Source organism: Balaenoptera acutorostrata, chromosome 14 (genome assembly GCF_949987535.1).
Source record: "Balaenoptera acutorostrata chromosome 14, mBalAcu1.1, whole genome shotgun sequence".
NCBI classification, from domain to species: domain Eukaryota; kingdom Metazoa; phylum Chordata; class Mammalia; order Artiodactyla; family Balaenopteridae; genus Balaenoptera; species Balaenoptera acutorostrata.
In genome coordinates this window covers 53164422-53189314 of record NC_080077.1, presented here as the reverse complement: position 1 = coordinate 53189314, position 24893 = coordinate 53164422, and the positions used below count along the sequence as shown (strand labels likewise).

The 24893-nt window shown below is 35.6% G+C and overlaps 1 protein-coding gene across 4 annotated transcripts in view; it reads right to left on the bottom strand.

The window, feature by feature from the left end:
• The window catches only part of PDSS2 (decaprenyl diphosphate synthase subunit 2), a 285207-nt gene that overhangs the window by 198511 nt on the left and 61803 nt on the right, over positions 1 to 24893 (bottom strand). The window contains exon 1 of one of the 4 annotated variants that reach the window (XM_057528000.1): positions 21226 to 21284. The exons of the other annotated variants lie outside the window; for them this stretch is intronic. Within the exon in view, the coding sequence (XP_057383983.1) occupies positions 21226 to 21227 (2 nt within the window). The 5' untranslated portion in view covers positions 21228 to 21284. Of the gene's footprint in view, positions 1 to 21225; positions 21285 to 24893 lie in introns of those variants that run through there. 4 annotated transcript variants of the gene reach the window in all.

The following is a 24893-nucleotide window of genomic DNA, read 5'->3' as shown; positions in this document are numbered from 1 at the left end:
CAGAAGGCCTTTTCAAAGGATTTTCAGTTTGCCTTCTATAGTACTTGTAGTGTGGGAGAGTATCAAGCAACTAACAGCCCCTAGTTTAGGTTAACTTCTCCTAGGAGTGGTTCTCAACCCTGGTGACAAAACAATATCACCTGAAAAGTTTAAAATATAACAATACCCGCAGCATATGCCAATTTAGGCAGAATCTCCAGAGGTGGGGGCCAGGCATGGGTAGTTTAAAAATACTCCTCAGGTATTATTTTAATGTGCAGCCAGCATTTAAAAAAACAAACAAACACCAGAGAGACTGTGACTCACATTTCTCTTTACCCATGGTGAGAAAGAGATCTCAAATCACCACTTTCATTTTTTCAGGATACACAGTTCAGAGTTAGATTTCCTTCTCATTACAGATAGGCACACAACTAAACAGGAATTGCTGGACTGATTTATTTGGTGTGGTAAATTTTATTATGAAGGAGTTCAACAAAATACAAGACTGAGGTGTGAAAAAACTTTTCCTGAGAACTATCCCAGATAGTAATGTTTACCTCTTAAGAAGACTATCATTACCAGGAAGACTCGTGAATGGTGAATTTATTTTCACTCCTTTTGGGATATACTGTGTGTCTGAGCTGGTTACGATGTATTCTCCACCTTCAACAGTCACAAAATAAGTGCTTTCTGGGTTTCCAGTGTACTTAACAGATATTCTGAAGAACTGATTTAAATGATCAGCAGTGTAATTCTCACTTGTTACTTCAGAGATATGATATTCTCTTTTTTCAAGAATGACCTTTAAACTATCACCAACAGCAGTGAAAATTCAGGTGTTTAGAGCAGGAAAAGCTGCATAAGAAGGATGCCATTTATCTTCTTCTGTAGCACACATTAAAAAAAAAAAAACAATTTTAAGAAACCTGTTAATCTACTGTCCCCAAAAGGGAGTAGAAATGAACGCCGTAGATCACAAATGTTATTTCAAGCCACACACTCATGGCAAAATTCTACCATGTAGAAAAATGCAAAGGTCTGATAGATTGTGATAGTAGTTCTTTATATATGATTTTCTCCTTTCAAATTATTTGTAAGAAGACCAATGACTTTTGCTTGCTATGAAATAGCAAACAGAAATAAAATAACTACACACTCTCCAAATCGTCAGTGATAGAGAATAGGGAGAGGAGTGCACAGTTAACTCAGAGAATAAACCATGATAATACAAGGGCCTTGGAGTCTACTTCTACATTTTTGTTTGTTTTCTTACATTTCCACAGGCAACTAAAATTTCCACAAGTCATTTATTCTTTCCTTGAGAAACTTTATTTGGCTATTTTTGTGTCTGGTGCTATTAACTCATCATAATTTTACATCAAATCCTCATAACATAACATGATTGAGGTTTAATTCCAAAAAAATTCAAAACACACAAAACAGGAAAAAATATCATCCTAATGTATTTGGGAAGAAACAACCTATTAAAGGGAATAAGTGTGTCTGGCAGAATTCTAGAGATGACAGAAAACAAGAGGAAACAACATTTCTTAATGTTATTTAAATATGCACACAGGAGACAGGGAGATAATGCTAGGACAGAGAATCAACAGGAACTCTAGTCTTCCTGCACATAGAATAGAGCTTCATTAACAATAAAGGAACAGGTGTCTGGGGACCCATTTATACAGGCTATTAACTATTATGAGCTGCTGGTATCCAAATTTATTTTAGTACTAGGCAACTGGTTAAAAATAAATACAAATTTAAATTCCATCTATTAGCATGTGAAAGCAATGCCTAGCCTTCCAGAGCCTAATTTAATATAAAGGTATTTTTCTATGGTCCTGATCACAGAGGATACCTAAGTTCATATATAGTACTTCCTAAGTCCCCAAATAAAAACCTTCATATTAAACCTCATCTGAATTGATGTAAAAAATTGATGAGTGGCCTTTTGTCTTGACTCGACAAGGCCAAACAAGCTTTGTTTACTAAGAACAAAATTTTTATTCAAACTTAAACAAATAGTGAAACAAACATGCATCTATCTTTTTAAAACTGGGAGAGGGAATCACATACACTCCCACTCTATTCAGTGCATTTCACTGCGTTATATACTATTTATTTTGAAAAACATGAGTATCAATGGTTATCTTCTGATAATTTTTACTGTCTCATCTATAAATACTGGTTAATAAACTAAATATTTGAGTATTTATGAGGAATCATCTGTACATCTTAATAAAAATACTTAGAATGTTAGAGTTGGAACTGCAGCAGGGATAATCCAGTTCAATATACTTTTTACAGTACAAGAAAATAAAGTACAGTGAGGCTAATTTGCCAAAAATAAACACAATAGCAATATGTGACCACATAAACTGTCAAAATACTATTATACTGTAAAACTAGTATACTAGTAGCTATCTCCCAACAATGTTATGAAAATTCAATGTGTTATTGTTCTTGATGTTATTTCAAACTATTACATTTACCGGCATCTAGTTTTTTAAAAAAAATTTGGTTTATTCACTTATATATGTTCTAATAGTGATATTATTTCTACTTATTCCAGAAGTATGAAGTGATTATGAAGTTTGTGCCATACTCCACAGAGAATAAAGGTGGTACAGCAAGATCTATATCCACAAGAATGTAGTAAAAGCCACTGTAGAAATGAAATGGTGAAAAATTTGAGGGATTGATGAGTAAGTCAAAGACGATGATTCTTAAAAATATGGTGGTATTTTAAATGGAAATAATTTGATAAGACCAGTGTTTCTCAACCTCGGCACTACAGGCATTTTGAGCTGGAAAATTCTTTGCTGTAAGGGTTTGTGCATTGCAGGCTGTTTAGCAGCATCCCTAACTTCTACCCACTAGATGCCAGTAGCACACCCCAGTTGAAACAACCAAAACCGGCTCTAGACATTGCCAAATGTCCCCAAGGGGCAAAATCATCGCTGGTTGAGAACACTGGATAAGGCAGACTAATATACCTTATGTTGCTTTTCAAGCTAGTGATACATACTAAATATCACCTAGAGACAAAGCAAATCTGAAGCTTTAGTATTCTAAAGCTATAAAGATAACTTCAGCTCTAAGGCATCAAGCATTAGGGTATTGAATAGAGGAATAAAAGCACAAACTCAATATCAAGTTGTGTCCTGGGTTCTGATTCTACAGTTTTCTGCCATTAATTTCCCAAAGTCCAAAGAAATATGAATAGGTCCATGTTCCTAATGAGAGATAGGTTATCTTTCATTATATTAAAGTTTCTCAAATTAGAAATAGCTCTGCCACCTTCCAAGAAATCCTTAGCACTTCCTTTCTGACTCTTCCAAAATATAATAACTTGTCAATTTGCTAAAGCACAAGTTTCTTTCAAGTACAATTCCAGGCTGGCATTCAGGAGCAAGCCATTTAGCTTATGTGTAACCTATCCAGTGGCCTAGAAGCATTAAAACAATGTGGTTTTGTTCTCTGTGTATGGATTTTATGGGGAAAATTTGTTATAAAACCATTCTCATATTTCACACTTTCCAAAGGTCTCAAAAGTACTGAAGGTTTATTATACTGGAGATTTCTAAAATGTTAGATTAAGAACCAAATAATTGAAGTGGCAAGCAAATGTCAGGCCTATATAATATATGAAGGGGAAGAACTGACCTCCTCTGCCTCATGCATCGTCTCTTGCTCTCTACTCTAGCCTTCACTCCTGCTGAAGTATGACACTCTAAACAACTGCTTGGTAATGATAGCACCTCATTAAATATCTGGGGCACAGGGCATATCAAAGTACTCTATAAGAAGACCACTAAGAGAGAAAGATGAAAAGGAATGTCTGAGAACCAGTGACCAAGCATGAGTTGGCTCAGAATCAATTTTTAAAAGAATTAGGGAGGGAGGGGATATGGGGATATATGTATATATATAGCTGATTCACTTTGTTATACAGCAGAAACTAATACAACATTGTAAAGCAATTATACTCCAATGAAGATGTTAAAAAAAAAAAAAAAAAAAAAGAATTAGGGCCACTGGAGGCATAGTCCATGAGATAGGACTGCTATTAGTGCTTCCTCCACTTCTGGGAACCTACCGGCTCCGCACTGAAAACAAACAAACAAACAAAAAGTAGTCTGGACAACTGACGAATTTGGAAACTACAAACATCAAGAGGAGAGTGTTGCTCATTTTGGTTTTGCCTTCACTTGAAAAGTTACCAAGTGGTCTCCATTTTACCTACTCAACAAACTTCTGTTTCTTTAACACTGTGAAAGAAGAGAGCGGTCTGTTTTCACAAAGGGATGCCTACAGGCTGAAAAGTTCTATTAATACTATTTTGTTTTGACTCTATGTATAGTGATATCTCCAACATTAGAAATTTGGACATAATCTGCTAAATATGAATTTACATACTGGGCAGTATTTCCTTTAACAAAGTCTAATTGGAACAGTAATTTTATGGTACATGAAAATTTAATTTCAAATGTTAGATATACTAAGAAATCTGATTTAGATAGAAGACAACTCATTTTTAGTTACAAAAAACTGCAATGCCAAAGTATTTTGCATTTAATGCTATAATTTACATATATTACAATATTCATGATACCTGATAAATACCCAAATCCTATTTGGAAAACCTTCATTGTGAAAAATTAGAATTTTAACAAAATGGTGTTTCACATTTTAAACAATGTCCTCACTTAGAAAAAGAAATAAACATATCAATTTGGCAAATGATATTGAACCTATGACTAATAAATTTAGATTCCTTTGATATTCCTTGAATAATTCTAAATATTAAACACTATGCATATGCTAATAAATTTCTAAATTTATAAAACAAATAAATAGGCACCCTCATTTTAGTTACACATTGTGGACATTTCACACAGGTACAGGATTACTTTAACAAACAATTCTTTAGTTATTACAGGCAACCTGCTGCTACAAACTAAAGAGGAAAGAGCTCTAAAAAAATTGAGCTCTCTGACCCATTTCATTTATAAATTTGTGTTTCAAGGAAAATGTTTAGGGTTGACATTTTCTACTTGACCCTACAAATGTCTTTTCTCTAAAGTATTACTTCACTTAGGTAACAAATCATCTATATTTCTACACAATGGAAGTGAAAACTTCCCCCCAAAAGACTAACCAATGAGACATTATTTACAAATAATACCAAAGGATCACACATGTAACATAACCCAAATCACTACTGCTTTAAAATGTATAGAGACTTCGGACTACCTCATGAGTGAGGTGGTGGACAAACCCTCCCTCAGCAACTATAAAGCTGGACAAAACTGTCAAAAGCAACAGTTTTATTAGCACTCTGGAATTTAAAGGCAGGAACAGTGTGAGTCTTGCCTGGGGCTGCTCCACAACTATCCCTGGCTTTGTCAGTGCAGCAGTTCAATCAGAGCAGGGCAGGCTGTGCAAACCAGCAGCTTTGTCACCTCTGCCAGAGAGGGATCACTTGATCTGGAGCACTGTCAGTTACAGTGGTAATCTCTGTGGCAAGCAAACAGAAATGGTCAGTGGCTCTGTAAGCCTGAGTAAGCAAATCTGAGTGGGGCAAGTAGCAGACAAGCAGATGAGCCAGGGATTTAACAGGGAGTTCCAGCAGGTCAGACAGCCAGAGGGGGCTTGACCTCACATGTTTGGGGTTGACTAGAGGCTGTATGCATTGCTGCAGAGGACAGAGAGGGCCCATATATCCCTGGATGATGAAGACTCAAGCATGTGAGGTGAGACAGAAGAGGGCCCAATGAAAAGTAAAGCCAGGGCAGCCTGAAGTGTGAATGTGCTTCCTCAGTTTGCACACAGATCCATCAGGAGAGATTAGAAGCCTTACTGGCTTGAGGTGTTTCAGCATTACTTTTGACCAATCTTTGGTCATTAAGTTATGCAGATACAGGGGTAACCCCTAGGAAGCCAGGCTTACAAATAAAAACAAGGGAAAAATAGTGAGCAGAGATAGCAGCAGCTGCACACTGAGGGGGATTACAGACTTCAAAGGTTCAGTCCAGGCAAGTTATTAAACAAACAAATGAAAACAACAACCAACATCACCAGTGCACAGGGAAAGTCACTAACTACAGTTGCTATAATATATTATCTAAAATGTTCAGAATTCAACAAAAGTTATGAGTTATGCAAGAAACAAGAAAATGTGATCCATAAAAAAGCTGTCAACAGAAAATGTCTCCAAGTGTCTTTAGATCTTGTATTTAGCAGACAAAGATTTCAAACTAGCTTTTATATATATACTCAAAGAACTAAAGAAAACCATATTTAAAGAATGACTACGGAATTTCAGTAAAAGTTTAGAAATTATTTTTAAAAGAACCAAATGGAAATTCCAGAGATGAAAAGCACAATAACTGAAGTGAAAATATCACCAGAGAGGCTCAACAGTAGACTTGAGATAGCAGAAAAAGATCAGTGAATTTGAAGACAGATCAACAGAAATTATTCAGTTTGAAGAGCACAGGAAAAAAAAAAAAAACTGACTAAAGAAAAATGAACAGACCCTCAGAGACCTATGAGACAATACCATGTGTACTAAAATATATGTGATAAGAGCCCAGAAAGTAAGGAAAAGCAAGAAAAGGGCAGAAAAAAATACTTAAACACTGGATGAAAACTTCCTAAATCTGAATAAAACATTAATTTATAGAGTCAACCTACTCAATGAAATCCCATGCAGGACAAGCACAAAACACCTAGAACCATCATTAACTGTTGGAAGACAAAGAGAAAATATTGAAAATAGCAAGAGAAAAATAACTCACCAGGTACAAAGGAACTATAATACAATGGCGGGTGATTTCTCACCAGAAACGATGGAGGCCAGAAGGCAGTGGAATGATGTTTTAAAGTGCTAGGGGGTTTGTATGGAGACACAAAAGACCCCGAATAGCCAAAGCAGTCTTGAGGGGAAAAAACGGAGCTGGAGGAATCAGACTCCCTGACTTCAGACTATACTACAAAGCTACAGTAATCAAGACAATATGGTACTGGCACAAAAACAGAAATATAGATCAATGGAACAAGATAGAAAGCCCAGAGGTAAACCCACGCACCTCTGGTCAACTAATCTATGACAAAGAAGGCAAGGATATACAATAGAGAAAAGACAGTCTCTTCAATAAGTGGTGCTGGGAAAACTGGACAGCTACATGTAAAAGAATGAAATTAGAACACTCTCTAACACCACACACAAAAATAAACTCAAAATGGATTCGAGACCTAAATGTAAGACTGGACACTATAAAACTCTTAGAGGAAAACATAGAAAGAACACTCTTTGACATAAATCACAGCAAGATCTTTTTTGATCCACCTCCTAGAGAAATGGAAATAAAAACAAAAATAAACAAATGGGACCTAATGAAACTTAAAAGCTTTTGCACAGCAAAGGAAACCATAAACAAGACAAAAAGACAACCCTCAGAATGGGAGGAAATACTTGCAAACGAATCAACGGACAAAGGACTAATCTCCAAAATATGTAAACAGCTCATGCAGCTCAATATCAAAAAAACAAACAACCCAATCTAAAAATGGGCAGAAAACCTAAATAGACATTTCTCCAAAGAAGACATACAGATGGCCAAGAAGCACATAAAAAGCTGTTCAACATCACTAATTATTAGAGAAACGCAAATCAAAACTACAATGAGGTATCACCTCACACCAGTTAGAATGGGCATCATCAGAAAATCTACAAACAACAAATGCTGGAGAGGGTGTGGAGAAAAGGGAATCCTCTTGCACTGTTGGTGGGAATGTAAATTGATACAGCCACTATGGAGAACAGTATGGAGGTTCCTTAAAAAACTAAAAATAGATTTAACATATGATCCAGCAATCCCACTACTGGGCATATACCCAGAGAAAACCATAATTCAAAAAGACACATGTACCCCAATGTTCATTGCAGCACTATTTACAATAGCCAGGTCATGGAAGCAACCTAAATGCCCATCAACAGATAAATGGATAAAGAAGTTGTGGTACATATATACAATGGACTATTACTCAGCCATAAAAAGGAAGGAAATTGAGTCATTTGTTGAGACATGGATGGATCTAGAGACTGTCATACAGAGTGAAGTAAGTCAGAAAGAGAAAAACAAATATCGTATATTAATGCATGTATGTGGAACCTAGAAAAATGGTACAGATGAACCAGTTTGCAGGGCAGAAGTTGAGACACAGATGTAGAGAACAAACATATGGACACCAAGGGGGGAAAACTGTGGTGGGGTGGGGATAGTGGTGTGCTGAATTGGGCGATTGGGATTGACATGTATATACTGATGTGTATAAAATTGATGACTAATAAGAACCTGCTGTATAAAAAAAAAAAATTAAATTAAATTAAAAAATTTAAAAAAAAAGAAATTTAAGATACAAATTGAATGAAAAGAAGTCAAGTAGGTAGAAAAGGTCAATGTTAAAAATTAAAATGTGGGAGTAAAAAAAAAAGTGCTAGGGGGAAAGGGAATTCCCTGGCAGTCCAGTGGTTAGGACTCCACGCTTCCACTGCAGGGGGTACGGGTTCCATCCCTGGTCGGAGAACTAAGATACCGCAAGCTGTGTAGTGCAGCCAAAAAAAATTTTTTTTTAATAAATAAATAAAGTGCTGGGGGAAAAAGGCTGGCAACTAAAAATTCTACATGCTTTAAAAATAAAAGTGAAACAAAGGCATTCTGAGATAAACAAAAGGTGGAGAAAATTTGTTATCAGATTTGCCTTACAAAAAGTACTAAAGGAAGTTCTTCATATTGAATAGAGTGATATCAAACAGCAATCTGAATCCACATGAATAAACAATGAGCATGAGAAATAGTGAAAATGTGAGTAAATGTGAAAGATTGTGTAAATACATTTTTTCTCATTTCTTCTCTTAAATTTTATAAAAGATGTAAGATTATATAAAGCAAAAATTATAACAATGTATTGATGGATTATAACATATATACAGATACAATATATATAATAATAGTAATACAAACGAAGTGGGGGAAGGAGATATATTGGAGCAAGTTTCTACATTTTGCTGGAATTGAAATTAGTGTTATTCTGAAGCAGACTGTGATAAATAAAGATGCACATTGTAAATGCTAGAACCACCACTAAGAAAATAACTCAAAATCATATAGTTTAAAAAAAAGCACAGGGACTTCCCTGGTGGCACAGTGGTTAAGAATCCTTCTGCCAATGCAGGGGATACGGGTTTGAGCCCTGGTCTGGGAAGATCCCACATGCCACAGAGCAACTAAGCCCGTGCGCCACAACTACTGAAGCCCGTGCACCTAGAGCCCGTGCTCCACAACAAGAGAAGCCACTGCAATGAGAAGCCCGCACACCGCAACGAAGAGTAGCCCCCGCTCGCTGCAACTAGAGAAAGCCTGCGTGCAGCAATGAAGACCCAACACAGACATACATACATACATAAATACATACATAAGTACATATATAAATACATACATATATACATAAATAAATTTATATTAAAAAAGCACAGCAGAGAAATTAAAATGGTACACTAAAATATACATATTTAACATAAGAGAAGGGAGTAAAGAAGGAACAAAGGGACAAAAAAGACATGAGACAAATACAAAAAATAAATTAAATGACAGACTTAGAGCCAACCATATCAATAATTATATCAGATATGCGTTGTCCAAATAACCTACTCAAAAGGCAGGGATATTCAGACTACATTAAAAAGCAAGACCCAACTATATGCTGTAGCCAAAAGACACACATTAGACACAAAGACATAAATAGATTAAAAGTAATAGGATAGAAAATGATATGTCATACAAATAGTCACCATAAGAGATCAGGAATGGCTATATTAATATCAGACAAAACATACTTTAAGGCAAGAAATGTTACTAGAGACAATGAAGGACATTTCATAATCGTAAAAGCATCAGTACATAAGGAAGCTATAACAATTATAAAAGCATATACACCTAATAATAGAGACCCAAATGAAGGAAAAACTGAAAACTGAAAGGAGAAATAGGCAATTCAGCAATAACAGATGGAGACTCCAATAGTCCCCTTTCAACAATTGATAGAACAACTATACAGAGAATCACCAGATATAGAAGATTTTAACAGCACTATCAACCAATATGATATAATTGACATTTATAGAGTATTCCACACAATGAGTATAGAATACACATTCTTTTCAAGCACACATGGAACATTCTCCACATGCTGGACCACAAAACAAGTCTCAATAAATCTAAGAAGACTGAAATCATTAAAAGTATGCTCCATGACCACAAATGAACTAAGTCAAAGATCTCCAGTGGTAAGAAGTCTGGGAAAACTGACATATTTAGAAATTAAACAACACACTTCTAAATACCACAGGGATCAAAAAGGAAATCATAGAGAAAATTTTAAAAAATATTTTGAACTGGATGAAAATGAAAACACAATGTACCAAATTTTATAGGATGCAACTGAAGAAGTGATTAGAGGTAAATTTATGGCTTATAAGCAGGAAAGGTCTGAAATCAATAATCTAAGCCTCCACCTTAAGAAACTATACAGGGAAGAGCAAACTAAACCCCAAACAAGCAGGAAAAAAAGGTTAATAATAAAGTTTAGTGTGAATATCAACAAAATAGAAAACAGAAAAACAATAGAGAAAAATCAATAAAATCTCAAAGTGGCTATTTGAAAAGATCGATAAAATTGACAAACCCTTACCTTTAGACTGATCAAAAACGTTAAGAGAGAAGACACAACTTACCTAATTTAGTAATGAAAGAAGAGACCTCACTACTGACCCTACAGGAATTAAAAGGACTATAAGGGAATATTATAAACAACCTTACACCAACAAATTAGACAACTTAGAAAAAATGGACAAATTCTTAGAGAGAAACAAATTTCCAAAATTGAGCCAAGAAGAAATAGAAACTATGGATAGACTTGTAACAAGTAAATAAATTGAATTTTAATTAAAAACCCTCTCACAAAATCTCAGGATTTGCTGGCAAAATCTATCAACTATTTGCAAAAAAGAAATAACCAATCCTTCACAAACTCTTAAAAAAACAGAGGAGAGAAACTTCCCAACTCACTCTATAAGGCCAGTACTACCCTCACACCAAAGCCAGATAAAAACATCACATGAAAAGTACAGATCAATATCCCTCATGAATACAGACACAAAAATCCTCAACAAAATATTAGCAAACTGAATCCAGCAACACATAAAAAAGCTCATACATGATGACCAAGTAGGATTCATCCCAGGAGAGCAGTTTAACATCCAAAAACCAGTAATGTAATATACTATATTAACAGAATAAAGAACAAAAACCAAATGACCATTTCAATAGACATGGAAAAATCATTTAACAAAATCCAATACCCATGATAAAAACTCTCAATACATAAGGAACAGAAGAGAACCCCTCAGCCTAATAAAAGGCATCTATGAAAAACCTACAGCTAACATCATAAAACAATCAAAGACTGAATGCTTCCCATCAAATACTGGGAATAAGATAAGAATGGAAGTTCTTGCTTTCTCTATTCAACATTGTACTAACATTTCCAGCCAGTGTAATAAAAAATTAAAGGCATTCAGACTGGAAAGGAAGAAGAAAAAAAGTTTTTATTCAAGGGTGATCATCTTTGTACAAAATCCTAAGGAATCTACAGTAAAAATACTAGAATTTATACATGATTTTTGTAAGGTATCAGGACATATGATCAATATACAAAATAAATTGTACTTCTACATACTAGCAAAAAAATGCAAAAATAAAATTTAAAAAACAATTCTATTCCTGATAGCATCAAGAAGAATACTCAGGAATAAACCTAACCAAAAAAATGCAATATTTGACACTGAAAACTATAAGACTTTACTGAGAGAAATGAAAGAAGATCTAAATAAATTGAGACATTCCATTTTTATAGACTGTTCACCTCAGTATTGTTAAGATATTAATCCTCCCAAATTGATATATAGATTCAGTATAATCGCTGTCAAAATTCCAGCAAATTTTTTATAGAAATTGATAAGGTGATTCTAAAATTTATATGGAGATGCAAAGTGCCTAGAATAGCCAAAATGACTTTGAAAACAAAGTTGGAGGACTTGTAATACCTGAACTTACAAAGCTACAGTAATTAAGGCAGTGTAGTATTAGCCTAAAGATAGGCATACAGATCAATGGAATAGAGCTGAGAGCACAGAAATAAATCCTTAACATTTATGGTCAATCATTTTTTACAGAAGTACCAAGACAATTCAATGGGCAAAGAATCTTTTCAACCAATAGTGCTGGAGCCACTGAATAGCCATGTATATGACTTGAATAAAAAGTTTTATTTCTTCCTTTCCAACTGGATGTCTTACTTTTTTACTGCACTGGCTGTAAACTTCAATATAATGTTGAAAAAAAGTGGCAAGAATTGGCATTCTTACCTTGTTCCCAATCATTATATATATAAGCTCAGACCCTCACCCCACACCATACACAAAAATTAACTCAAATGAATCACAGACCTAAGTAAAAGAGCTGAAACTATGTCTTCATCAAAGAAGATATATGAATGGCTAAATTCCCTTTCCATACTTTCCTATACAGTTTTCTTAAGCTGTTAATACCTACTACTACAATCCAAAGGACACTTGATTTGGGTTATTTTGGGCTTACCAAATTTCACTTGAAGGAAAATGACTTCAACGTACTCTGCCACTTAATAAATTTGAGGATCAGTCCAAGACCATGCCACAGAGGCTTAAAACAGAATCCTGGATTTTCCTCCTTTTTCATTCCCAGATCCAATTATCAATCAGAAACAGCCTGAACTCATAACACTCTGGTTTCAAGTCAGAACCTAGTAGCCAAGTAGTTCTAAAATCTTTTCACCCCAGCAATTTCCCTCTCTACATTCAACTTTTGTCAAACTATTGTATCATCTGGTTAATTCTGTCAGTTTCATCAAATTACAAACTAAACTGAGGGGAAAGACTGTTTTATTCATCTTTACATCTCTTCTGTATTACAGTGTATTACATGAATACATTATGTGTCTTTAATAAATGTTTAGAAACTTTCAGTGTATCCTTTGTATGATTTCCTTATACCAGATCTTTATACATTTGTTCTTAACAATTTACCTGTTGCTTGAACAAAATTTCCTTTTCAATGTCTAGTGCTTATCTTTGTTATCTGTGTGAGACAGCTTCTCCAGAAACATTAAGAGAATGTTAAAACAGGAGAGTACTTCAGCTTAGAAAACACCTAATCCATTTTATCTCTCAGATACCAAAGGCAGTTGTAGAATACGAATAGGGCATTGCAAGCAATCTGGGCTTGACATCAGCTTGACCATTTACTTACCTAGACGGTTTGGCACAAGTCACTTACTTAACTTCTCTGAGTTTCAATATTCTTATTAGTAAAACCAGGACAAAATCTACTCAAAGGGTTTTGTGAAGATTATAAGAAATAGCCTGGAAATAAGCTCCCCTAACCAGCCTTCACTGCATCTGAGCACCAGAGAGTTAAACTGACTTAAACCAAGAACTCAAGTCTCCATTAGCATTCTTTCTACTTCATTAAATGGAGAATAGAGTACCACATAGTAAATCACTATCAATTCATTCAGAGAGTTCGCTTATGCAAGAATAAACATATTTTACCAAGTGTTTGGTGCATCTTTGAGATAAAAAGAATATATATTTCCTATGACATTAAGAAACAATTAATTAACTATCTTTCAGATCCAGCTTTTACACGTTCTTCTTTAGACATTTGTCATCCAGGCCCAACTATCTCTTTAAGTAGATCAACTGAATTTTATGGTAATGATTCTTTTTTAATACATCACAATGTGTTTGAGGGTGTTTCTTGTTTCCACATAAGATAAATTTAGAGTATACACATAAAGCACTAAGGGATAAGCATGACAACTGGACAAATATCTATGGTATAATTTACAATTGAAAATCTAGAAATAAAAGGTCAAATAAAAAGGAAGTAGATTTAACTGGACAGAATGTTAGACAGTCATTTAAAAATAAATATGAAGATTACAGTACTATGGAAAATGTGTACATTTAGCCAACATGAAAAGTCGAACATAACACTACATATACACTATGACTACACCTACGTAAAACATATAAACATGAATAAATTTGGAAAGGAAAAATATTGGAAGGTTGCCCCCCAAAACACATGTTATATTATCATGATGGGATTATAGGGAAATTTATTTTCTTTTAGTACTGATATGATAAATATATATCATATATATTTTGTATTTGTTTGTTTTGACCCATGATAAAGCTGACAACTCTTTTTTGTGGATATTTTTAACTACTAAGAAAAAGGAACCATTAGAAAAAAGACAACATACATATTTCTATCAATACAAAACTTATTACTATTAAGTGATTTAAAGAACTTAGTATTAGTAATAAGCAATTTTAAGGTACAGAAAGAACGCCAAAAGATCTTCAACAATGAGAAATAGTTTTCTCAACTCTGAAAAGTAAACCACAGTTTTGAACTTCTAAGTTTTGGAACCACTAAAGAGGTGGAGTGATGAAGGAGCAAGAGAGACCTTGGAGAACATCACCTCATATCCCATCCTGTAGTTGCAGTTAGCTCTGGATTATGCTCAAGAGTTGTGGCAGCTTTGGTAAAACTTACAGAATCATCATCCTGAGGTCCAGATATTTTTAGTACAAATTACCAGCAAGGTCTTGAGTAATTCAGATAATATTCACCAGTGATAAGTGGGATGTGTACCAGTGAATGAACGCATCAGCAGCTCTTCTTTGGATCACTTATACAAGATCACCTTCAAAAGTTTCCCAATTTGTAGGGCTATTTAAGTATCCCAATTTGAAGAAAATAAGACTAGGCAAAGATCTGAATACCCTACCAGACTGATTTCCACAAAGAATTTCATCAGTAAAACAAAGATTCTTGATCTGCAGTTTCCATTGGGAACTTGGCATCCAATAACATCTGCAGAATTAAAGAATCTCCAAAGATAGTATGGTGTGGTTTACAATGCTGAATCTTAAGTCTGCCACCTAAGCATAGCTGGAGTGTATTTCAAAGATAAGGAAGTACATATTAAAAAATATTGAAATTTTAATTTCTCCCTCTCCAGTTACAATGCAGGGTATTCAAGTATCAATTCTGTTCTTTCCCCATTTAGCAAACATCAGTTCTAGACCTACAGATAACAGCTCTAGAATAATGTATTTTATCACCTCCTCTCAAGCATCAGAAGGCAAGACAGCGCTTCATGATGCTAAGAAAATATAGGTACCTCTGAGCCTCCAGTTTCTAGTTCACAATCAGAGCAATCCTTCTTTTTTCCTCTTTAAATACAGATGTAATGACTGCTTTAAGAAAATGCCAACTACCAGAAGCCAAAGAAAAGCTTACTGAATATGAGATTTCCCTGTAAAACATCATTAAGGAAGGTTGATTTACAGGTTACCACAGTTATTTAACCTGGATTAAATGGACCAACTTCTTTTTACCAAAGGATTGGGATACCCAAAATTCAGGTATAATGGAAAAGGAAATAGAGTATTTTAGATTTCCCTTCTAGCTCCCATATTAAGAGGAAGAAAATGTTTAAGAGTAAACTGAATATAGCAAGATTCAAGGACAACCTGAAGTAGCAAAGAAATTATCTGCATGTTACATGTTCCCATATTTTCATTTATTTCAACTGACAGTTTCTCTGTAATCTACTAAATAATTATTCTAGTAAATGTTAAGTGTTCCCTGGCATGCTGATTTACGTTATTTTAGAGTAACATTACTCCTGTGTAATGTAAAATTGGTAGCTATCCATTAGTAAGAATTAGTAAGAATAAAGGAAGACAGACAACTCCAGGACCAAAAAAATAGCTCAGTCTTAAAGAATCTTAGGGTCTATGACACTTTAAGATGCCAGTTCCTTGAGGAACTATTTACAAACTAAACAATTTGTCAAAGAGTCTAACAAGAATGGAAGGGACCTAATATCTTCTGAGTTCCTATTCTGATGCAAGCACATGTTAGAGAATATGCATTATCTTCATAACAACCCTGACAGGCATTTTGTCTCCTCACAGATAAGAAATATGCTATTCAGAAGAATTAAGTAATTTGCTTACAGTGGGACCAAGGCAAAATTCAAACCAAGGACCCAGACTCTAATTTTTTCTTTCATATCTTACTACATTCATTCAAAATATTAGAGATTCTATTCTTTTAAAAGATCCAGTTATAAAGAAAGTAATAATCATTTACTATATCCTGATGTTATGGACTTTCCATATTCTATTGGGCAGTCAGGAAAGTGGCCAACAAACTGTGCTGCAGGCAAGGTACGCAGGCAAAGATTCCAGCAGGTACCAGCTTTCTTTTTTCATTCTGGCTCTTGGTTTCTCTTTCACTGTTGCACACTGGTGGTTTAAAGACCATGGTCAGTAAGTATGAGTGAATCTCAAAGCTCAGTAGTATAGCTATTCTAAGAATTTCTAGGTAGACTGCTTTTAGGGAAAATTCATGGCAACTGGATTTAGTCATGTGGGCAGGGGGTAGAGGGAACAAAAATAATTCTCTCCTTGGTCAAAAGTGTGTGACATCAATATCACATAATTCATGCTTTAACCCTTCTATATTAGCAACTGAAAATTTTTGAATTACTCAGTTCTAGTCAAATAATAAATTTGAATGACCACTTTCCAATTCTAGGCCTCAATTTTTCATGTTTCCCAATATATACAGGCAATTGTAAAAGAATTCCAAAACTAAACCTATGCACTAGACTTTTTTTGCTTGATAAATCCAATAATCCATTTTATAAGCAAGTTGAGTAATGGTGAGTAATTTCTTAGTCTACTGCGGCTGAGTGAAAATAACAGGCTTTCAAAAGAACTAGAGCTAACTTAAGAAAATGAGTTTAACTCAAAGAAATAATTTTACCTTCTTTGTTGCAATATTTTTTTTTTTAAGGATTTTCTTTTTAATTAATTAATTTATTTATTTTTGTCTGTATTGGGTCTTCGGTTCGTGCGAGGGCTTTCTCCAGTTGCGGCAAGCGGGGGCCACTCTTCATCGCGGTGCGGGGACCGCTCTTCATCGCGGTGCGCGGGCCTTTCTCCATCGCGGCCCCTCCCGTTGCGGGGCACAGGCTCCAGACGCGCAGGCTCAGCAATTGTGGCTCACGGGCCCAGCTGCTCCGTGGCATGTGGGATCTTCCCAGACCAGGGCTCGAACCCATGTCCCCTGCATTAGCAGGCAGATTCTCAACCACTGCGCCACCAGGGAAGCCCTGTTGCAATATTTTTATACTATTATGATTAATACTACCTACAAACAGGAAGCAATGTGTTAAATTTACATTTTAGGGCTTGTTCTGAATCTAGAGATAGCTTAGAGTCTTATTTTGCTCCCCACTATTCCTTGTATTCTCATATGCTCAACCAGGAATTCTCGAGCTGGGCCTACCTATCTTTCCTTCAAAAGTGCCATCAATAACTTTTATATAAAGCTGAAAGGAGAAAGCAGCAAGCAGCCCTTCTTCTCCTCCCTTGAGCCACCTACTAGCCTAATGCCTCTCTATAAGGACCGGGAAGGAATTATCTATCACCCACCTTCTTTCTGCTAGAGACCATAGTTCGTCAAAGCACAGAAGCTACGGTTCTGGGGATCAAACCTACTGCTTTTTCTCACTCTGGATGATGGATAAAGTAGAAGTTTTAGCATGGCCCTCTACCCCATTTCCAGACCTGGGTTACTACCTAAGACAGGAGGGAAACCTCTTTTTCCTTAAGCAAATGAGTAAGATTTTCTCTTCAAAAAGGAGGATCCCATGAACGTCTTATAAATTATCACTAATTAAAGCAACTAAAGGCAGCTAATACTTTTTAGTACTGTTGCCAATGTCAGTGCTGAATGTTAGATACAAAAACTTGATCCCTTTATCCAAACTGATAACTGAACTGATCTAATTCTTTATTTTTATAATTTAACATGGAATTATGCAATCTTTATTCAGTTTGACAATTGCTGAGAACCTACTAAGTGCCAGAACTGTGCTAAGTCTTGGATATGAAAAGAATAAAGTTGAGTTGCTACCAAATCCATGTGCTCAAGACTTAGATTGGTTTTGGGTGGGAGGGTGCGGGGGTGGAGGAAGCTCCAGCATAGAATGTTAACAAAGTGTGTTAAATGCCACAACAGTGATTTGCACAGCTTACCACAGAGTATAGAAAATAATTCCTAGAGGACATGGTGCTGGACTTGAGCATTTTCATAGTTTTTTCTTTATTTTGATTTCTTTTCCCTGTTTTCTCTCTTTAATCATTTTAAACACTTACTTTATAGCCCCTTTCATATTTTCCTATATCTTAGGTTCCCGAGGTGCTAACCCTCCTGCTTCCTTTTATTTATGGTGAGTAATGTCCACAGTTTGTCATTTCTGTTCGTGAGTGTACCGCCAGGTATTATTTTCATTGTGGTAATCTTAGATGTTCTGGATTCTAGCAACATTACACCAAAGCAGTTTTGCATTTGTTAACACTGCAGTCCCAGCAGACCAAATTATGATGTGGTTACAATGGAACCTCCACTCCTGATTCTGGGCTTGAGGATCCCATACCACATAGGTAGGATAAAATCAGACTTGAAACTCACAATAAGACACAGGTTTGGGGATGGTGGCAGACTATATTTCCAAATTTGGCTGCAACAACATCTCCCATTTTAAATGTTCTTTGCATTGAGACCCTGACATTCCTCCCATGAAGCAGTATAATCTATGTGCGCTCTCTCGAAACTGGATGGGCCTTTGTGACTACCTTGACAAATAGAATATGGTAGAAGTGACACTGGATTCCAAAGTCTAGGTCATTAAAATGCCACAGACGTCCTCCTAGTTCCTTTAGGTACTGTCTGGTACCCTTGGGTATTTGTAGCAAGAGGGGTTCCATATTATCATATTCTACCATGTTGCTAGAACAGCGAGCTCTTTAGCCAAGTAGAGAGAGAAGGAAAAACATTTTACATAGAGAAAACGGCATCTGCAAAGACTCAGTTGAGCAACAACTTGGTTTCATCCTGGAACTCCACTATGGAAATCCACTATTGTTGCAGGGCAAAGGTGATACAAGGTAATAAGTGGCAAGAAATGAGATGCAGAGGCAAGTAGTTGCTGGATTATAAATACTTTGTAATACAAGCTAAGGAGCTTGAATCTTTCCTGCAGGAAATGGGGAGCCACCAAAGACTGTAAAGACATATTTCAATAAATCATTTCAACAGATTATGTGGAAAATAGATTTGGGTTGGGGGTGGAGGGCCTGACAATAGAAAGATCATTTATCTTTGGCGGGGGTTGGGGGGGGGGTGGAGAACAAAACACAGGCCAAAGATGAAGCTCTGAACTATGGCAGTAATAGTAGTGACTGAGAGGAAGGTAGAGCTCAGAAATTTAAGGAGTTACAATGAATATGGATTACAGAATCAGGAAGAAGAAAGAATTCAGGCTATCTTCCAGATGTGTAGTGTGAGCAACCAAGTGGATAATGGGAATGCAGGAGAAATGGGTTTGGTATAAGGATTTCGATTTTAGACACATAGTCAATATCCTGATAGAGATGACCAGTGGGCAGTTAGATATCACTGCCAAAGGGGAACTGTGGGAAATGGAGCGACCCTAATTCCACGTGGATTCTATTTTTATTCTAGGAATTTGCATGTCCAACACTATCCAGTTGACATTAATAGTGTCAAGTATAAGCTCATCCTAGCAACCCAGGAGACTGAAGTTAAGCCTCTGAATTCAGGTATCCAAGCTACAGCTAGCTATGGCAACCATATGTCTTAGGTTTTCTGAGACACTCAATTTTTGGTTAGTAAAACATCTTTACTGAAGCTATATCATTCCAACACATGCATTGAGAAAGGCATTTAAGCCACATTTTCCCTGAGCACTAAGTACCTAAGAAGAAAAAAAAGTGGTCCAGGTCAGAAACAAAATAGATCATTTGAATAGCCCTGTGTGCTTATCAGATGATGACCCAGGGTGTCACTTCTTATTTTTAAACCCTGTCCTTTCTTTCCCCAACAAGACTAAGATGGGAAAGAGAAATTTATAAAGTCCCTCAGATATTAATTAATAATTTTTCAAGTGCCTAGAGCAAAACTCCTTGTATTTTGTTGAATAATTTTTTTCTTTCAACTTTTAATTTTGACATAATTTGAGGCTCACAGAAAAGCCGTAAGACTAGAAAGAATCTCAACATACAAATTTTAACAATTTACCAATTTGCTCTATTATTTTCTCTATGTAAAATACTCATTTCTTCCTGAACTGTTTGAGAGCAAGTTGCTGACATGATGCTCTTTTACCCCTAAATACTTCACTGTTTATTTCTTAAAAACAAGGTCATTCTCTTACATAACTCAGTACAAATATAAATATCAGGAAATTAATAGTGATACAATGATTAATCAACAGACCTCATTTGGCTTTGCCAATCGTCCCAAAAATGTCCCTTACAGCAAAAGAAAATCCCAGATCACACTGTATTCACTTGTCAGTCTCCTTAATATGGAACAGTTCTTTAGTCTTTGTTTTTCCTTTTGATAGTAAAGTTTTTGAAGTTATTTTGTAGAAAGCCTCCCATATTGAGCCTTTCTTAATTTTTCACATGATTAGATTTCAGGTTATGCATTTTTGGCAGGAATACCATGGAAGTAATGTTGTGTTCTTTTTAGTACAAGAAGCATACAAGGTTAATTTGTCTCAATATTGGTGATGCTGGGTTTACAACTTTGTCAAGGTGGTGTCTGCTAGTTTTCTCCAGTTACTGTTTTTCCCTTTGTAATTAATATTATGGGTAGATACTTAGAAATTATTAAAATATTCTATTCCTGATCACACTTTACCTACCAATTTTAATGTCTACTGATGATTCTTGCCTAAAACAATTATTATTTTGATGGATGCCAAATGGTGATTTTCTATTTCTATTATTTTTTCTACTTTCATAGTTGGCATTATATTGTACTTTAACAAAGAAATTTCCCTTTTCTTTTATCTACCTATCTATCTATTTATTTTTATCAGTATGAACTCATGCATTCTTATTTGGTTCAATGAATTATAATTCATTATTTTCACTCCTTTGATACTCACATTGTTTGAGATCTGGCGTGTGGGAGTTCATCCAATCTGGTTCCTGTCCTTTGGACGTGACCTCATCATTTCTGAGCACTTCCCATTTTTGGTCACAAAAAGATGTTCCAGGGACATCTTGTCCTTTCAAAGGGGACTGTGGTTCTTCTTAGTGGAGAAGGTATGTAGTAACCATTATATGGCATGAAATGTCCTCATTACTACTGGGGTATCATTATTTCTAAGTCCTCTCTGCAAAAAGAAATAGGAAATAGATGGGTATATACGTGTGTATGTGTGTGTGTGTGTGTGTATATATATATATATATATATATATATCAGCATGGATGTTTATTTTATACTTTGGGTTTTTTTAATTTGTAAAGTAATTTCTGGCTTTACCGCATTTTTTAAATTAATTTTTATCGGAGTATAGTGGCTTTACAATGTTGTGTTAGTTTGTGCTGTATGGCTTTACTGCATTTGATCAAAGCATGCAGCTTCTAATATTTCTATATTATGACACTTAAATGATGTTTACTTTTGTGACCTAGTAATGATCAATTTTTGTGAACATTTCACATGCACTTGAGAAAAAGATGTATTTTGTATTAGAGCTTAAAGTTTGATATATATACACATACCTATCTATTTGATTATATTGTTAAGGTCTTTTATATATTTGTCTGTCTTGTATTGAAAGTGGTGTGTTGAAGTCTCCCAGTATAAATTAGCATGCTTATGTCTCCTTGTATGTCTTGTATTTTTTGCTTTATAAATGTGGGTACCATTTTATCTACTGCATAGATACCTGTAACTGTTATAACTTCATTATGAATTGTGGCTTTTTATATTAAAATGTGTTCTTCCTCATTTTTAATAATTTTTGACTTGGCTTCTACTTTGCCTGGTGTCAGAACTATACCCTCTGCTTTTTAATCATTTTTGATTTGTGTGGTATTCCTTTACTCACCCCTTTATTTTTGGCTTTTCTAAATCATGTTGTTTTAGGTGTAACCCTTGTGCACAGCATATAGTAGCTTTTTTTGAAAACACCAAATTGAAAATATTTTTTTGTTAATAGGTGAGGTGAGTTGAGGCTATTCACACTTACTGATATAATTCATATGTTTGGTCTTAACTATGCCACATTATTTTATAATTATTATGTTTATATGTTATATTTTATTTCTCTATTACCTGTTTTCTTTGGCTTTTTCATTTGTAAGATTTCTTTTATATTTAGGAAAGTTTTTTCCCCCTGTTGTAGTGATTGCCTTTGTGCTTTACTGAAAACAGGCCTTTAGCGTGAGGTTATATGTTTATCTGCCTAGGAGCTAGGCTGCGCTTAATGTTTGCTGTAGCTGTAGGCATCAGAGGTTTCAATTTCCTCTAGTGTCCTTTTTTTGGTCTTTCCTGTTATCTTTGGGTTTCCCTAGAAACTCCCTCTTAAATAGGGTCTGTGTCTTGTAGCTCTCTCAGTTGTAATCCATTGTTACTTTACTGGAGCTCTGTTGATGTGGTCTGAAGGTACTGTGGGAGAAGTCTTCTATATTCTTATGATTAAATCTCAGGTTTTTTTTAGTGGGCCTGAGCCCCTGGGCTGTAACCTTCAGAAGAGATTCTTAGTGTTTTTCCATCCTCTTATATGAGAAAGAAAGGATACAGGGGGATAAGCTGCCTAACTGCCCTTTCCCTAGGTCAGATAAAACTCTAGGAGTGTCCTTTGAGGGCTGGCCTTCCTTACTGAGAATAGAAGTGGGAGCGTTTCAAAATGGTTACTTTCCCCCTCCACCTGTCAGAAGTATGAGGGGATTTTTCTCAGATCTTCAGCCTGAAAAGGTGGTGAGACACCTGGAGATAAAAGTCATGAAAGTGTGGGGACCTCCTTAAACTGGATTCCCAGGAGCTTTTAACTCTCAAGCTAGTCCACACTCGGTCCTCAGCAACTAGTAAGTTATCATTTAAGTGATCCTACCAGTTGCAGCAGCTCATGCTCCTAGCAAGCTGTGATTCTCCGTATTCACCTGTCTCTCTAGTTTTCAGAGTGGTGATTTGCCCTATGACCTCAACTCTCTGAGAAATCTATTAAAAGTTACTGATTTTCAGTTTTTGAGTTTTTTTCTTGTGAGAAGGGGAGCAACAACTTCTAAGCTCTTTACATGTCAGAGCAGAAACTGGAAGTCTCTGTAGATTTATTTTTCTACTATTTCTTTCTTTCCCCAAAAGTTGTTAATAATCTGAATTAAAGAATGGAATGTGCTAAAAGAGGTAAAAGGAAAACTTAAAGGTTTATTTTAGGAAAAACAGTGCCCATTGGACTGTATTTTATGCCATCCCCTCATTTCTCTTTATCAGTCTACCCTATCAACTCCTAAACTCCCTGATGGCAGGCGCCTTGTTTGCCATGGCCATACTGGCAAACATACTGGTATTCCTGGTGCATAAAACAGTATGCGGCACATAGTAAACATTCAATAAATATTTGTTAGACTAATGAGCTAGTCTTGACTTTTCTTGACTCTGATCTCCATTATCATAAGGCTGGAAAGGGGCCAAATCCAGCCCTTGTCTTCTGGGTTTTGTATTTCATCACCAATTGAGATAGAAAACAGTTTTAAATCAAAGAGCATATGTAAAATACTATTAAATACTCAGTAACAACAGAATTTATGGCAACAGAAAATTGACTCATTCACCTTGGTTATCTTGGAAATGCATTTTTTTTTTTTACCTCATTCATGGATATGTTCCATTTTCTTATGGTGCTGCTTATGTTTACTTACCATATCCAAGAAATTGAAGTAGTAAATTCATTACGTGTTTTTTTTGTTTGTTTGCTTGTTTTTATTTTTGGCTGCATTGGGTCTTCATTGCTGAGCGTGGGCTTTCTCTAGTTGCATTGAGCGGGGGCTACTCTTCGTTGCAGTGCGTGCGCTTCTCATTGCAGTGGCTTCTCTTGTTGCAGAGCACGGGCTCTAGGCACGTGGGCTTCAGTAGTTGTGGCACATGGGCTCAGTAGCTGAGGCACGTGGGCTCTAGAGCACAGGCTCAGTAGTTGTGGTGCACGGGCTTAGCTGTTCCATGGCATGTGGGATCTTCCCGGAACCAGGGCTTGAACCCGTGTCCCCTGCATTGGCAGGCAGATTCTTAACCACTGCGCCACCAGGGAAGCCCTGTTAAGTGTTTTTTTAAATAAGCCAGGCAGTATGGTCAAAGGCATAATTTAATATTTTAGAACATTTGGCACATTCAAAGACCACAATTAGATAGACTTGCTATGATCTAGTTTCATGCAATGCAACTACAATGCTTTCACTACTACTATCTCACTAAAGAGATAACTTTTGCAACTGTACTTTTTGACTTCCTTATTAAGATGTCAATAGACTCCTTTAAAATACTTCATATTCCTTATAAATACTTCATTAAAATTATAGCATTTAATTAAAGTATATTCCAATATACAAGCCAATACTGTAAGAGCCTACTGCAAATTTTTTATAGCTACAGATGAATTTTTAAAAGGTTTAATACAGGGTTTACACAGTCTATAAGAAATATTCACAAAGGAGGATAGCAGAGAACTTACTAGAAAGATGTTAATGTTGAAAAAAGTTCTCTTATAATTAGATAAGATAAAGTGATCTTATAATTAAATCAGGAACTTGAACACCATCCTGAAAGTA